This window comes from Microchirus variegatus (assembly GCF_963457635.1).
Source record: "Microchirus variegatus genome assembly, chromosome: 11".
Classification (NCBI taxonomy): domain Eukaryota; kingdom Metazoa; phylum Chordata; class Actinopteri; order Pleuronectiformes; family Soleidae; genus Microchirus; species Microchirus variegatus.
In genome coordinates this window covers 22,986,711-23,001,221 of record NC_139812.1, presented here as the reverse complement: position 1 = coordinate 23,001,221, position 14,511 = coordinate 22,986,711, and the positions used below count along the sequence as shown (strand labels likewise).

The 14,511-nt window shown below is 40.8% G+C and overlaps 1 protein-coding gene across 1 annotated transcript; it reads left to right on the top strand.

Annotated features, from left to right (window-relative positions):
- Positions 1–3,200: 3,200 nt before the first annotated feature.
- Positions 3,201–6,445, top strand: chst3a (carbohydrate (chondroitin 6) sulfotransferase 3a; the record flags this gene model as incomplete). The annotated part of the gene is made up of 3 exons (XM_083898154.1): positions 3,201–3,292; positions 4,076–4,633; positions 5,749–6,445. The coding sequence occupies exons 1-3, from the start codon at positions 3,213–3,215 to the stop codon at positions 6,443–6,445; spliced, it is 1,335 nt and encodes a 444-aa protein (XP_083754280.1). The 5' UTR covers positions 3,201–3,212.
- Between the last annotated feature and the right edge of the window lie 8,066 nt (positions 6,446–14,511).

The window sequence follows — 14,511 nt, the reverse complement described above, 5'->3', positions numbered from 1 at the left end:
ATACACATCTTTTTTTTTTTTCTTTTTTTTTTTCGCTTCAGCATCGATGTGTTCGCTTGACGTCCTCGCGCTGCCTCTCATTCACGCGGCGGACGCGAGGATACAATGAAGCATGTGTCCTTGCGCGAGACAATGCAGCAGGAGCCTCAACAGCAGCAGCAGCAGCAACGAGATGCTTCACGGAGACGATGTCGTTTCTCACAGGATCATCAGCCCTGGAGCTTTTTATTCACTCGACTGCAGCTAAAGACAGAGCAGAGGAGACAGAGAAACAGAGAGACAGACATCAGAGCCACGGAAAGGTTTGTGACGCCTCTGCTGTGCTGTGTCTACATTTCCATTCAGACAGGGGAACCACTAACGCAAACCCACAGAGAGACACTGGTGGACGGCAGAGCGTGTAAACATGCTGCCCCTTAACGAGCAACAAATGATGAATAATTGTCATAAAGTCAACCAATGTCTTCAAACTCGACATGTTTTTATTTTTTTCCCTGTGTTTCCTCCTTAAAGACGCAGGTAAATGCACCGTCTGAACCGTGTAGTCCACTCTAATCTGTCATGTTCTCATATAACCGTTCATCCTAATGTCATTTTGAGTATTTTAAATCATAAGCATGTCTTATGAGAGGCACCAGTGACTGATAATGTGCAGCATTCATGCTGGTTTCATGTTGGAAAAAGCTCCTGAATTGAATGTCCACGTCCCCTCCCCCTTAATGACTGCTGGGGCACTTACATGGGCACCCCACACACACACACATGGTCATACAGCTGTCCTTTTAAGGACATGCATGCACCTCAGTTCATTTGGTCAACCTTAACCTTAACCACATTTCAATATCTTACCTGTTAAACTCAGAGATGAGGTTCTGCCTCAGTAGGATCTGGTTTTCAGGTCTAAAAGAGGAACTACTGGTCCTCACAAGGGTCAGTGTTTACGCCAGAAAGAACACACAAAGCAGAGCAGTGGGGGTTGGTGGGGGGGGGTTAGGTTTATTTATTCACAGCATCACATCCCAAATGATTCAATCAATGACACGGGAGGAGAGTGTGTGGGAAGTCTGGAGTCAGAGGATCACAGAAAAACAACAAACCGAACTCCTAATAATTTAAATTGACTTAAATGTACACACGACCCTTTGACCTTTTCCCCTCTGGCTGTCATATACACGTACATATTAGCGGAGGTGGAAAGTAACGAAATACATTACTGTATTGAATACTTTTTTTGGTGTATTTTGTATTTTTTAAGTACAATTTAAAAATCAGGATTTTGTATTTTACTTGAGTACGTATTGACTCAAGTACAGGGCTCGGGCACCGCGTTGCATTCTGGGACGTGGCGGCCATGTTGATTGCTTCGCGAATGTAAACATTTCAAGTACATTTCAAATGAACTACTTTTTACTTCTACTTGAGTAATATTTCATTTCACTGTATTGGTACTTTTACTTGAGTACAATATTTTAGTACTTTTTCCACCTCTGCATATAAGTCATTTACACTTGTTTATATCTCCAATTTGACCTCTACATCATTAAAGGTGCATTATGTAATAAATCTAAAGCAACTGGCCATAAAATCCTCCTAATATGTCACAGAGACTCAGGAATAATGTTCATATAACAAACTGAACTCACCAACAACAACAGTACAGACAAAATATTTGCATTAAACATTTTTTTTTGCAGACTGCAAATCATGTTTATGTTTTGAAATCACGTTTCGGCATGTGGCGCCACCTATCATCATTGCAGTCAGTAGAGTCTCAGCTGCCGCGCAACCACGGGTTGCCAGTTGCGTCATGAAAACGAAACGTAAAAGACCTCGGTATTTTGAATTTGAATGTAGTAACTGTTTTTGGCCACATTCTTACATATGGCGCCTTTAAACATATAAATCATAAATCCCGTTTTTTACTCGCCTCCCTTTATTTTCTGTTTCCTGCAATTGCATCGCAGATCATGTCCAGCTAAACCTTCAGGATCTGATGGCAGGGTCAACCGTGATAACAAGATTTACACGTGTCTTTATTAATGTGTCTAACTGAAATAAAAAGGTTAGGTGCTGCTAAAGCTCTTGGAGGGAATTGCAGCCCTCGGCGTCTCCATTTCCGACGTCGTTTCCCCCAGATTCTCAAAGGCTGCAGCCATTAATGTAATTTGTAGTGAGATGATAAACAGAGTGATGAGTGTTTCTGCTCCAGCAGATTGTCAGATTTGCCAAATGCTCCAGTGGCTCTTGAATATGTAAGAGATGCCTCGTCGTTCTGCAGCCCGCTCAGCCTGACAGTTTGACGGCTATGGCGTATTAAGCTCAGATAATTGGGTTGATATTTACTCGCCGTAGACACAGGCGATGTCTTTTTTTTTTTTTTTTCACTTAATGATAAGCTTTGTAGGGATTCTTCAAATCTCGTGACAGGTCCAAATGCTGTGTGTGTGTGTGTGTGTGTGTGTGTTCTTAATTCATACAGAATTAAGAAATGTGTTTTACTGACATATTTCAGCAGAATCATTTTCTTTTTTTCCTAATAGACGTCTGAGTTCAGAGTAGACACACGGTTGGGAAATGCAATACTCCCACCAGACGGAAGCGATAGAGTTCCAGCCAATGACGCAATATTTGATGTTAATACTTACCTGCACTGACTTGCCCTGTTGCGCCGTGCTGATAAATGCTAATCTTGGAATTGCTTTCAAAGATCATTTGGCTCATCGGCGTGTCGCGGCATGCGCCGTATCACCGTGAGGAAACTTTTGATTCCAAGAAATGATACGCCCGGGTTTGACCCGTAAGACGCGAGTTCGCAACGGAAAAGCCACAGTATGGAAATCCAAATTTACTCAGTGCCATGTGGCAGTGATCCACTGTGTTTACCAGCTATGAAAGCCACTCCTGTTTCTCTCTCTCTGCCTTTTCATCTGTTTTCATCCCTGCACCATGTTTTTTACAAAATAAGAAAATCAAGTCAAGCTAAAACATCCTCCGTCAGGTTCCAGATCATGTTTTGACATCAGGAAAATGTTACTTCACTGCTTTGTGCAACATAATTAGCATAATTAGCTGTGAGGTTTGTGTCTGTTGAAGGTTTTCACAATAGCATCATGTGTGAAAAACACCTATCTCGTTGCAGAATGACGCGCTAACAACCTCCGCATGACGAGCTGTGACCAGCACTTAGACCAGAGCAACGACAGGACTCAAGGATGAAGACCAAATATGCCATCGTCTTCATCTGTATTATTGCCCTGGTCATCATAGAAAAGGAGAGCAATATCCTGTCAAGGTAAGAGAAAACGCTTTCTTTGAAAGGTGCGTTACACATGCAGTAAAGTGCATTTGTATAAGTTTATTATATATGCTATAAAAAAAAAGGTTTATTAGCCTGAGAAGGTATCCTTTAAATGCAACTCTCACCATTAAATGTCATTAATGCTCCTGCACTGGACCTTAAATTCGGAGTTTATTGCTTTGGTCGAGTCACTTTTCCTGGGAGAGGTGATTTATACGCACCGTTAAAGGTGCCATATGTAAGAATGTGGCCAAAAACGGTTACTACATTCAAATTCAAAATACCGAGGTCTTTTAGGTTTCGTTTTCTGACGTAACTGGCAACCCGTGGTTGATCGGCAGCTGAGACTATACTGATTGCAATGGTTGTTAGGTGGCGCCACAAGCCAAAATGATTTGCAGTCTGCAAAATATATTTGTTAATGCAAATATTTGGTCTGTACTGTTGTTGATGGTGAGTTCAGTTTGTTATATGAACATTATTCCTGAGTCTCTGTGACATATTAGGAGGATTTTATGGCCAGTTGCGTTAGATTTATTACATAATGCACCTTTAAAGATGAATTCTTACCTTTTAACTTTTATGCGTCACTGTCAAAGTGTTGTTTTTTTCTCGATATTGTGCGATAGCTAAACTGCTCAATGCCATTAACCCCAATTTGAGTGGTCATCAAGAGTAAAGAAGCGCTATATACTGTAAATCCAGACCATTTAGCATGACTAAATGCTAAATTCATTATGTGAGACTCATTTAATCCATCTATATATTTCCCCTCAGGGTCTCAGATAAAATAATCCAGAGGCAGACTCCTCAGTCGACCCAGCAGATCCCACTGGATTACGACAACGCGACACAAAATGGCTCCATGGCCGTTCTCAAAATGCTCCTTTCCAAATTGACTGGCGCAAAAGGGAACTACTCGAGTTTTTCCGATGAATCGGAGGACGAGCTGGGCGATCTCGGCGCGTACGACGGCGGTGGTGGCGACGGCCGTAAGCACATACTTCTCTTGGCCACCACGCGAACTGGTTCCTCGTTTGTGGGCGAGTTTTTCAACCAGCACGGGGAGAACATGTTCTATCTGTTCGAGCCGCTGTGGCACGTGGAGCGCATGCTGGCGGCGGCCACGGCGGAGCCTAACAACGGCACGGTGATGTCGGGACTCTACCGCGACGTCATCCAGGGACTGTTCCGCTGCGATTTCTCTCGCCTGGAGAAGTTCATCTCGCCTTCGCCGGAGGACCACGTCACCGCCGCTCTGTTCCGCAGAGAGTCGAGTTTATCGCTCTGCGAAGAGTCGGTCTGCTCCCCTGTAATCAAAGACGTGTTTGAGAGGTATTGTGACTCATCATTATTGATTAATGCTGGAGAAAGAAACTGGAGCATGTGCACTTCCTCTAGAACAGGGGTTCTCAAAGTTTTGATACCCGAGGGCCAATTTAGGAACCCAACATTGGACTGGGGGCCGCCAAAGGAAAAAAAAACAGAAAGAAATCCCATTTGTAATCATTTTAATGACCAGATTGCAGTTCTACAGTTTAGCGTTAAGTAATATAAGCGTTAATATAATAACGCTTTATAATTTACTGGGTAACTACCCAGTATTTTGGCCATTGTTCTTACCTTCTCATTACAGGTTAATACCAAGTAACACATTTCTGTTACTATATATTTACTGGGTAAATAGCTAGTAATTGGGGGCTGTAGCTACCTGCTTATTACCAGCTTATAACCCAATAATACACTAAAATTCACCATATAGAAACCAGGTAAATACCCAGTGTTTTTGTTTACACTTATTGGTCTGTATCCAGTAATGTCCAATAAACATTTAACAAGTTTAGTAGCTCCTGGATTAAAACTATCAACTGTAATTCATTGCGGGCCGCCAGAAATGTTTCTGCGGGCCGCCATTGGCCCCCGGGCCGCCATTGGCCCCCGAGAACCAATGCTCTAGGAAATGCAGCTGCGGAATACAGAGTACCTTGAACTATTGTGTTCCTGGTTTATTACCCTTTTCGGTAGCTTATGCCAGTAGTTGAAATGACTCAGCACTTCCTCGCTACTGTTTAGTCTGTTTTTGTTGGGGTTGCTAACTCCTTCCACAGTTCAATTAAAGGCAGACAAGGGCTCCATTCATTTTCAGTGTAAAAAAATTGGCAGAAGTTAAATATTTCAAGATGTATGAATGGTAGGGGACAAAAAAAGAATGGGATTATTAACTTTCTAAAAAGAGAGGAACATTCCCAACGAGTGAAATAACAGTGGTACTAAATACCAAGGATGCCAAGGATGACACATTTTAACCTTGGCAATTGTTGCTAGTTATCAGGTTTTCATGGAATGCTCTGTCCTGATAATATCCTGAGATTCATTGGCATCCAGATTTTAACGTGAACTTGAACCTGAAATAATCTCACCACATATAAACTATAGCGATCTTTCCTCAGGTACCACTGTAAGACTCGCCACTGCGGGCCTCTGAACTTGACCCTGGCGTCCGAGTCCTGCCTTTCCAAGCAACACCACGCCATCAAGACCGTCCGCGTTCGCCAGCTGGACACTCTGAAGCCGCTGGTGGAGGATCCTCACCTGGACGTCCGAGTGATCCAGCTGGTCCGCGATCCGCGGGCGATCTTGGCGTCTCGCATGGTGGCGTTCTCCTCCAAGTACCAGACGTGGAAGACCTGGGCTAAGGGCGGCCAGGTGCCCGAAGACGACGAGGAGGTGAAGAGGCTGAAGGGAAACTGTGACCAGATCAGGCTGTCCGCAGAGGTGGGACTGAGCCAACCTCGTTGGCTGAGGAACCGCTACATGCTAGTGCGCTATGAGGACATCGCCCGCTACCCGATGCAGAAGGCGGAGGATATGTACAGGTTCACGGGGATACCGTTCAGTCCGCAAGCCAGGGAGTGGATTCTGAGGAACACGCAGACCACACAGGGAGCCCGCGGGATTTACTCCACCCAGAGGAACTCGTCAGAGCAGGCTGACAAATGGAGGTTTAGCATTCCCTTTACTCTGGCTCAGGTAGTGCAGAGAGTGTGCGAACCCACCATGAAGCTGTTTGGCTACAGGTTCGTGTACGACGAAATGTCCCTCACGAATAGGTCCATCAGTTTGCTCGAGGACAGACTCTTTCAGTAGTTTTTAAGGTCACGGATGAAGCTGTGAATGCGCAGAACTCTGCACGCGGGACGGACCAAAGCCATTGTTGCACAGACCAAAAACGAGTGAGAAAAAAAGGTACCAAGAGACGTTTTAATGGCTACGGTGTTAATGTGTTCATACTCGCCAATGATGTGCCTCATTGAAACAATGAAGAGCCACTTGATATGGGAAAGTATTTATTTCTATACTGGGTTTATTGAGAAGTACTGGCGTTTTAAGAGTGTATTAGAATAAACTCATTGACATGAGCAGGGCGATGATAACAGATTGCTGGAGATTATAATATAAAGGTTTTATTCTTATCAGATCTTTTAGACTTTCAGGGATTAATAAAAAAAAAAAGTGCAAAAGTGATGTGAAGATGACGTGATGTGAAAGTAATGATATTGTGCGCGTGTCTGCTCTTAGTGCTTAATACTGCTTAGTTCGACCAGACTGATGTGATTTAGACTTGAGATTGGATAAGACCTGATGTGTGTGTGGATAAGGCTTTACAAAAGTGACTCAGGTGAAGTTAAATTTTCTGGTGTCTTCATGAGGTCGTACACTCTTAGAAATAAAAGTGCTAAGTAGAACCACATAAGGTTCTTCGGCTTGTCCTCATAGGAAAACCCTTTTGGAGGGTTCCACCAAGAACCCTTTAAAAACCCTTTATTCAGGAACGGGGTTTTAAAGGGTTCTCTGGATCAAAATGTTTTTTTTAACCATTAGTGTTACAAAGAACCCTTGAAAAAGGGTTTTTCAGAAGCAAATGGTTGCAGGTAGAACCTCAACCTCTTGTAGAAGGACCCTTTTGGAACCCTTATTTCTAAGAGTGTAGTCACATCTTCCTCACAGTAAGACTGTGTATGTGGAAAACACAGTATAATCTCTGATGTCTTAAACAAAAATTGCCATTTAAAGACGTTCTCTGATGTAAACGGGCCAATTAAGATGGATATAGAGTGGATATATATATATATATGTAGAAACACTTTACCTCAGATACCTACATGTGTCTTCATCAGTCAAGTGCTGCTTTTTCCCTGATAGCTTCTCACTTTAATGTATTTCTGTGCATTTTTCTGCTTCTCCGGTAACAAACCTGCTTTGCCTGTTGACAGGCCGCTCACAATCGAAAGGTGCTGGCGAGCCAGGGCCGATCTCGTTCAAACAAAAACAACATTACTGTGAATGGAGTTTTATTTTTATTACTTCCCGACTTAAAAGAAAACACACCAAACGATCAATGACGAGGGTTTTTTTTTTTCTTAACTGTACGTGTGTGTGACTGTATTATGTGGCCCATCACTTTGAGTTGAACCCAGGTGCTGTTGCATTAACTGTCACTCTTGATGCTATATAAAGGTGTCCACTGTGACTCGGCATCAATAGCAGCATTGTGTTCAGCTTGGCTGAGGTACTGCTGAAAAATGACTGTGCCGCTTTTGGAAAAAAAGGAAGAAAAAAAAAAAAGGCAGGGGGATATCCGTAGATGTAGATAATATAGTAGTGGGCTTGTGCTTGCTTTAGTCTTGAAAGCATAAATATGAATATACTGGCAGGTTTTGAGTTGGCCCAGTTTGACGACTTAAGTGTTCAAGCCAAAAAAAGAATACTGTGAAATACCAACTGCAACAATGGGTGTAGTCAGCGAGTGTGTGTGTGAGTGTGTGTGTGTGTGTGTGTGTGTGTATTCAACTGCTTCAGATATAGAGATGTCAGGAGTCAGTGCTGTTCTGCAGTACTTCATGTGTCATTTTATACACTACAGTGTAAAAGTCAACCATCTTTGTTGTTTTTATGTTACCATTGGCATTTGGATTGGAACGATGTGACTTTCTGTTAGCAATCAACTCGTGTTTGTAATGCTCAAATAAACTTGGCGGAATAGACCTTTTTCCACAGCAGATATTTTACGACAGGTTCAATTAGGGTTCATTAGGATTCCACTCCAGTTTAAAGAGAGCCAAAGTCACACTAAATACCTTTTTTTCACCCCTATTTTATGGATGTGTTCAAATGAAGTGATAGAGAAATAAATACTGTGTGTTTGGTCATTATAGCGTTGCTAAAACAACAATTCCCTTGGTGGTCTAAGACTTTTTTTCATAGTACTGTGTCCCAGTGCTGTAGCAGAACATTGATGACAAAAGTCTGAGTCTGAGTTCTTTTTTATTCTTAAAATAAAAACCATAAAGCCAGTCTCAAGTTGCAAAGGTTTGTGGTCTATGAATATTAATGAGTACTGTTGGAATACTACAGTATTTTGCTTTTTGAGAGGTTTTTCCATGCTTGGGTCAAAAAGAAAATATTTATGTTGTTAAAAGTCCATTATTTGCAGTAATTCCGGTGTCATTTTACACACTACAGTGTAAAAGTTAACCATCTTTGTTGTTTTTATGTTACCATTGGCATTTGGATTGGACGGATGTGAGTGAACGTTCTGTTAGCAATCAACTCGTGTTTGTAATGCTCAAATAAACTTGGCTTTTTTTTCCACAGCAGATATTTTAAGACAGGTTCAATTAGGGTTCATTAGGATTCCACTCCAGTTTAGGTCACACAAATATATTTATTTCCATCCCTGTTTTATGGATGCGTTCAAATGAAGTGATAGAGAAATAAATACTATACTGTGTGTTTGGTCATTATAGCGTTGCTAAAACAACAATTCCCTTGGTGGTCTAAGACTTTTTTTCACAGTGCTGTGTGTCCGAGTGCTGTTAGAATTTCACATGTTCCTGATGTAAAGTTAGCAGAACATTGTCGACAAAGAGTCTTGGTTCTTTTTTTTTTTTTTTTTTTTTAAATAAAACCATAAAGACAGTCACAAGTTGCAAAGGTTTGTGGTCTATGAATATTAATGAGTGTTGTTGGAACACTACAGTGTTTTGCTTTTTGAGAGATTTTTCAGTATACGTTGTGTAAAGTTCTTTATTTTCTCGTCGTTTCTTTTATGGGGTATAAACTTGATTTGAATGTCTTAAATGCCCTTACAAAGTCATATTTTCAAGTCTTTTGAGTCTCTTGGCTTAATTTAGTATGATTACATCTGCGTTTCCTTCCATACAGCGAGGATCAGTAAGAAAAAAGTTAAAAAAAATGTTAATTACGAAAATCATTTCAACATCAAGAGCAGCTGAAACAGGAAGTTGTTTGATAGGCTTGGCTGTTTCCCTCAATTAAGGTTATTCACACTGGAAACGTATGTAGATATGTAGATAAAAGACGGATAATGAAGTTATTCATATTCCCTGATATGTGTCCAATAGTAATTATTGAGGGACTTCTTCCTGCTTTACCAATTGAACACCAAGTATTTCAAAGTTATTCTGTTTTACCTCTTGTCTAACCTCACATTCTAAATGCACGCTGTTGCCAGGGATCCCCAAGATTCTCCCAGTAACTGTGGAGAAAAAAGAAAGAAAAGAAGCCGAAACATGAAGCTTATACAATCTGCATTCTTTCTGCCTGTTTCATGCCCCCGCTGAGAGAAAACAGATTAGCGTTAACAGCTGCTGGTCAAGCTGACTCATTTACCCAGTGCTGAATATTCCCTCAGCGACAGCAGATGTTTCCCACCTGTAAAGGAGAAGTTTTGGTGAGGAACCACTGAGAAGCCATAGCTCAGCCTAGTCCCATGTCTCTATGTAGTGAGGTTATTTATTTTTTATAAAATGACATATATACAATCTTGAAACAATTATACACATAAGTATTACTTTATATAAGGGCCTTTCTGCATGGAGTTTGCATGTTCTCCCCATGTGAGCGTGAGTTTTCTCCAAGTTCTCCGGTTTCCTTGCACAGTCCATGCAGATTTGGGGATTAGGTAAATTGGACACTCTAAATTGACCGTAGACCGTAGTGTGAGAGTGTGAGTGGATGGTTGTTTGTCTCGATGTGACCCTGTGATGGACTGGCAATTGCACTATGTCAGCTGGGATTGTGGAGGCTGAAGCAGTAGATGGATGGATGGAGTGTTTCTAACTTTTATTTACAGTACTGATATTTAAATCATCAGTGCACCGCAGAGATTAATTGTTTGTAAGAACAAAAGCAATAAACGGAGAGAAAGATAAACTATAAATATGGACGTGCCAATCTGCAATAAAAAATAATAAACAAACATTTAAAAAAAAAACCACATTTATGTAAGTTGAATCCTAACACAAGGTAAGTTTTACATATAATGTAAAGTTGATAGGGTAATACCAAATATTGAAAACTCATGAAAACTATACAGACTTAAAACAAAATATTTTCAATTTTACAATCATTTTACAATCAATTTTCTAGAAGGAAAAAGTGTCAGATCCTAGTAACTGATACCTGTTCAGAACGGTAGATTACAAATAACCACATTGCACCGTCCAATTTTATTATTGTCTTTTATTTTGTATATGTTTGTGTTTTTGTAAGGCGAGTGTCGAGAAAGGCGCCGACAAATAAAACGTTTTTTTTATTATGACTAAAAAGAATTTGCTACACTGAGTTAACATAACGTCCATGTCCTCGCGCCCTCCCCCTCCCCGTTTTGGTCCAGTCCACTCCACTCCACGCTACGTGAACATGGCCGTAACTGTAATCACTGTTCGCAGAAAGTTCTCGTCTTCCAAACCATACAACCATAATGAACCATAAAACACACCTTCGAAAAACCATAATGAGTGTTTTTGAGAGGAGTCAACGGCGAAAATTAGTCGTTTTACTGCCAAGTGGGTGTTAGCAGAGTCGAGTCATTTCAGAAACGGTAAGTCGCCATTTTTTTTTTGAGTCTATGTTTTGGTGTAACATGTTGCTCCTGTGTCAAAAATGACTTTGGCGAATATCTCGCTCGTCCTTGTTTCAAAATATGCTTCAATGCTAGCATTCAGCTAAGCTATGTGTTGTCATTCGTAGAGGCTCGGGAACCCAACTTATCTGTGTCATGGGCTGAAAACTTTGCTCTGTGTTTGTTTTACGGCAACACTTTGCTGGAGAGTAAACCTGTGTTAGTTTAACATATCGCATCTTTTAGAGGAGGTTTCAAGCTTTTGAACGAGGTATAGTGTAAGCTAGTTTGGACGTTCCAGTAGCAGGAGACACCTGTGCATAATAGAGCGCCCCTTGTGGCAAAGTATTGATGCTTAATGGCCAAGGTTGGACCACCGTTTTTTGAGTTCTTTTATTGATTTATATTGTTTTGTAAATTCAGACTTTTATGCCAGTTCAGTTGATATTTCTTCATGTTCTCATATTGTCTTATGTTATGTTATAAAATGCTAAATGTCCTTAGAAGATTTGGTCCGTACACTTGATCAAACACAATTTGCAAACCATAATCTTGAATATTGAGCTGTACCCTTGTTTAAATTTGACTATTATTGTTTAATTTTATTGATTACCCCTTCACTTGTTTTGCTAGTAATAAACTAGTCAAATTTTCTTTCTCGTTGATGTCTCCTGCTTACACCCCCCCTTCTTATCTCTTTTTATGGCCTGGATTTTATGTATTTATTTTATTGTGTAATGCACCGAGTAACCCCACTGAAACAAACTCCAATCGACTATGTCCCCATAGCAATAAAATATTGAGTCGTGAAATATTCATTAATTTCATGTTACTTTTAATTCAGTAATCAACTTTGCAGCTAATTTGCATGTTTTATTACTTGTTTTAGTATATGGATTGTGGAATTGCAAGTTTGTGAGTATCTTGGCTCCAGCTATTAATAACTAATCCTGAAATGTCACAGTAGGATTTGATTACTGAGTGTCTAGATGTCCTGGAAATGAAACAAACAAATACACAAACAAACAGCCTCACACTGTCTGTTATTTGCAGATAGAGGCACTCGCACTGCTTTGTATCTGCTCTGCTTCCGCATCGTCTGGAATGTTTCTGACTCGCGTGGAACCTTAGGGAGTTTGTGTTCCAGGATAAATGTCAGAATGCCATTTTATGGAGGAGTGGAAAAGAGAGAGAGAAAGATAGAGAGGAAAAAAAAACACCATACAACCAAACCAACTGATGTTATGTTTGATTCCTTTTATGGTTTAACATTTTAGCACAAAAAAGAACGTTTTCCAAATCAAATTCACCACCAATAATCCGTTATTTTGACATGACTACAAAAAAGAAATACTCATGTACTGTATGTGTTTTATTCCAACTCACAAATACATTTAGTGGCTAAATTACAATGTAAAAACCTTTGCGTTGTTGTATGACATACTGTATACATGATAATAACTTTCTCCCTAACAGGATGATAGAGAGGGACACAGAGAGATTTTTTGGCACCGCCTGCTCAAAGGGTGACCCTGGTTTAGTTTGTAATGCATTAAAGCTGCTGTGCTGACAGATGCACAGTGTGCTTGTGCACACACACGCTGATTCAATGGCTCCATTTGTGTGGCAGTAGGGGAAGGTAGAAGGAAGTCTAAGGAACAGAAACTCTCCACTCTGACTTCTTCGTCTCCCATCCACGTTCTTCCACTCATCAACACGGCCCTCTTACTTTTTAACAAGCATTCTTTTGTGTTTGTGGGTGTGTGTGTTATTACATGTCTGTTGTCTGACTCTTTTTTTTTTTTTTTTTGGATTGATGATCGTTTACTTTCTGACTTGATGTCACATGATCTTGATGCTACTCCACCCTGTCTCACCACCCCTCTCTAAGGAAACTCACATTCAAACAGACACTCTCTGCACCCCTACCTTTTTTTCCGAGCACACTTCATCTCCTTTTACCAGCTGCCCCTCTTTGGAAGGTAAATAAATCCTGTGGTTGGGGTGGAACACTGAGTGCCCTCATGTGCCTCAGGAGTTACTCTGCCTGAAAAGAGGCCTTGTCTTTGCTCCTGTAAAGGTGGCTCCACTCAGCCATGCACTGGCCATGAACAGATAAGCTGCTCTGTGGACCACCTAAAATCAGCTGTGGAAAAACGTCATGGTTTAGATATTAAACCATATACGTGGTCTTCTGTTGCTGTTAATAGCATGGACTTCCTTCAGTGACATTTTGTTAAGAAGAACTTTCTTGTTGTTTATCTGCTAAATCTTCCCTTTTGTCTGCCTGATAGTTGCTAACTGTGTCACACAGGGTCACAGGGTGGAGCAGTGGCTAGTGCTGTTGCCTCACAGCATGAAGGTCACCACTCCCACAGTCATGCAGATGAGGTCAATTGGAGAGAATATCTGCATGTTAGTCCTGCGATGAACTATGGACCTGTCCTTTCACACTATATCAGCTGGGATTGGCTCCAGCTTCACCCCAATATGTGGTGAATAAAGTAGTGAGTGAGTGAGAGAGATAATGAACAGTGGAAGACTTAGTAGATTGATGAAAATGAACCAAAGTGCACATTTAACTCTTTCTTTAAATTAATCACCACAAAGGACCCTATTCTCTTTGCTGTTGTATTCACTTACTTGATTATGGCTAATTTAAATCGAGTTATGAGAAATATTAGATATACTTCCATGAACTATACTCTACAAGGTCAGGGTTTCACAAAACCATGCTGTAAATCATCATGGTTTGGATATTAAACTACAACCTGGTCTTATTTTGGCAAGAAAATACAGTTCTCTACTTCCTTCAGTAACATTTTAACAATCTATACGTCATCTAGAGAAAGCACACAAACTTAAAACACAGCTTCTCATCGGTGAAAGCAATGAAAAGTTAAGACATTGCTGCATAATGCTTTATTGTTTAATGCCACGTTTATGTGCTTTGCCCCCAGCAGAGGGCAGTAGATTCCACAGAATCATCCGGGTGTGTGTGTGTATATGTATTGGTTTCCACTTCAGGACCTGATCCTGGTCTTGGCAGGACCAGTAGTCCTCATGGAGATGCAGGTTTTGGTCTTCAAGAGTAACTGTTTGAGTTTAGTGCTAAGATTTGACTTGTGGTCAGGTCATGGTTGGGGTTAGGCAGTTATAGCAGTGTAAACATGTGTGTGGATTGTCCTTTAGGCATGTGTGACTTTCCACATCCGCTTATTAGTCATGTAATTGTTGATATTTTTTAATCCTCATTACAGGAAGATTTCTATTGACTTTTATGCAT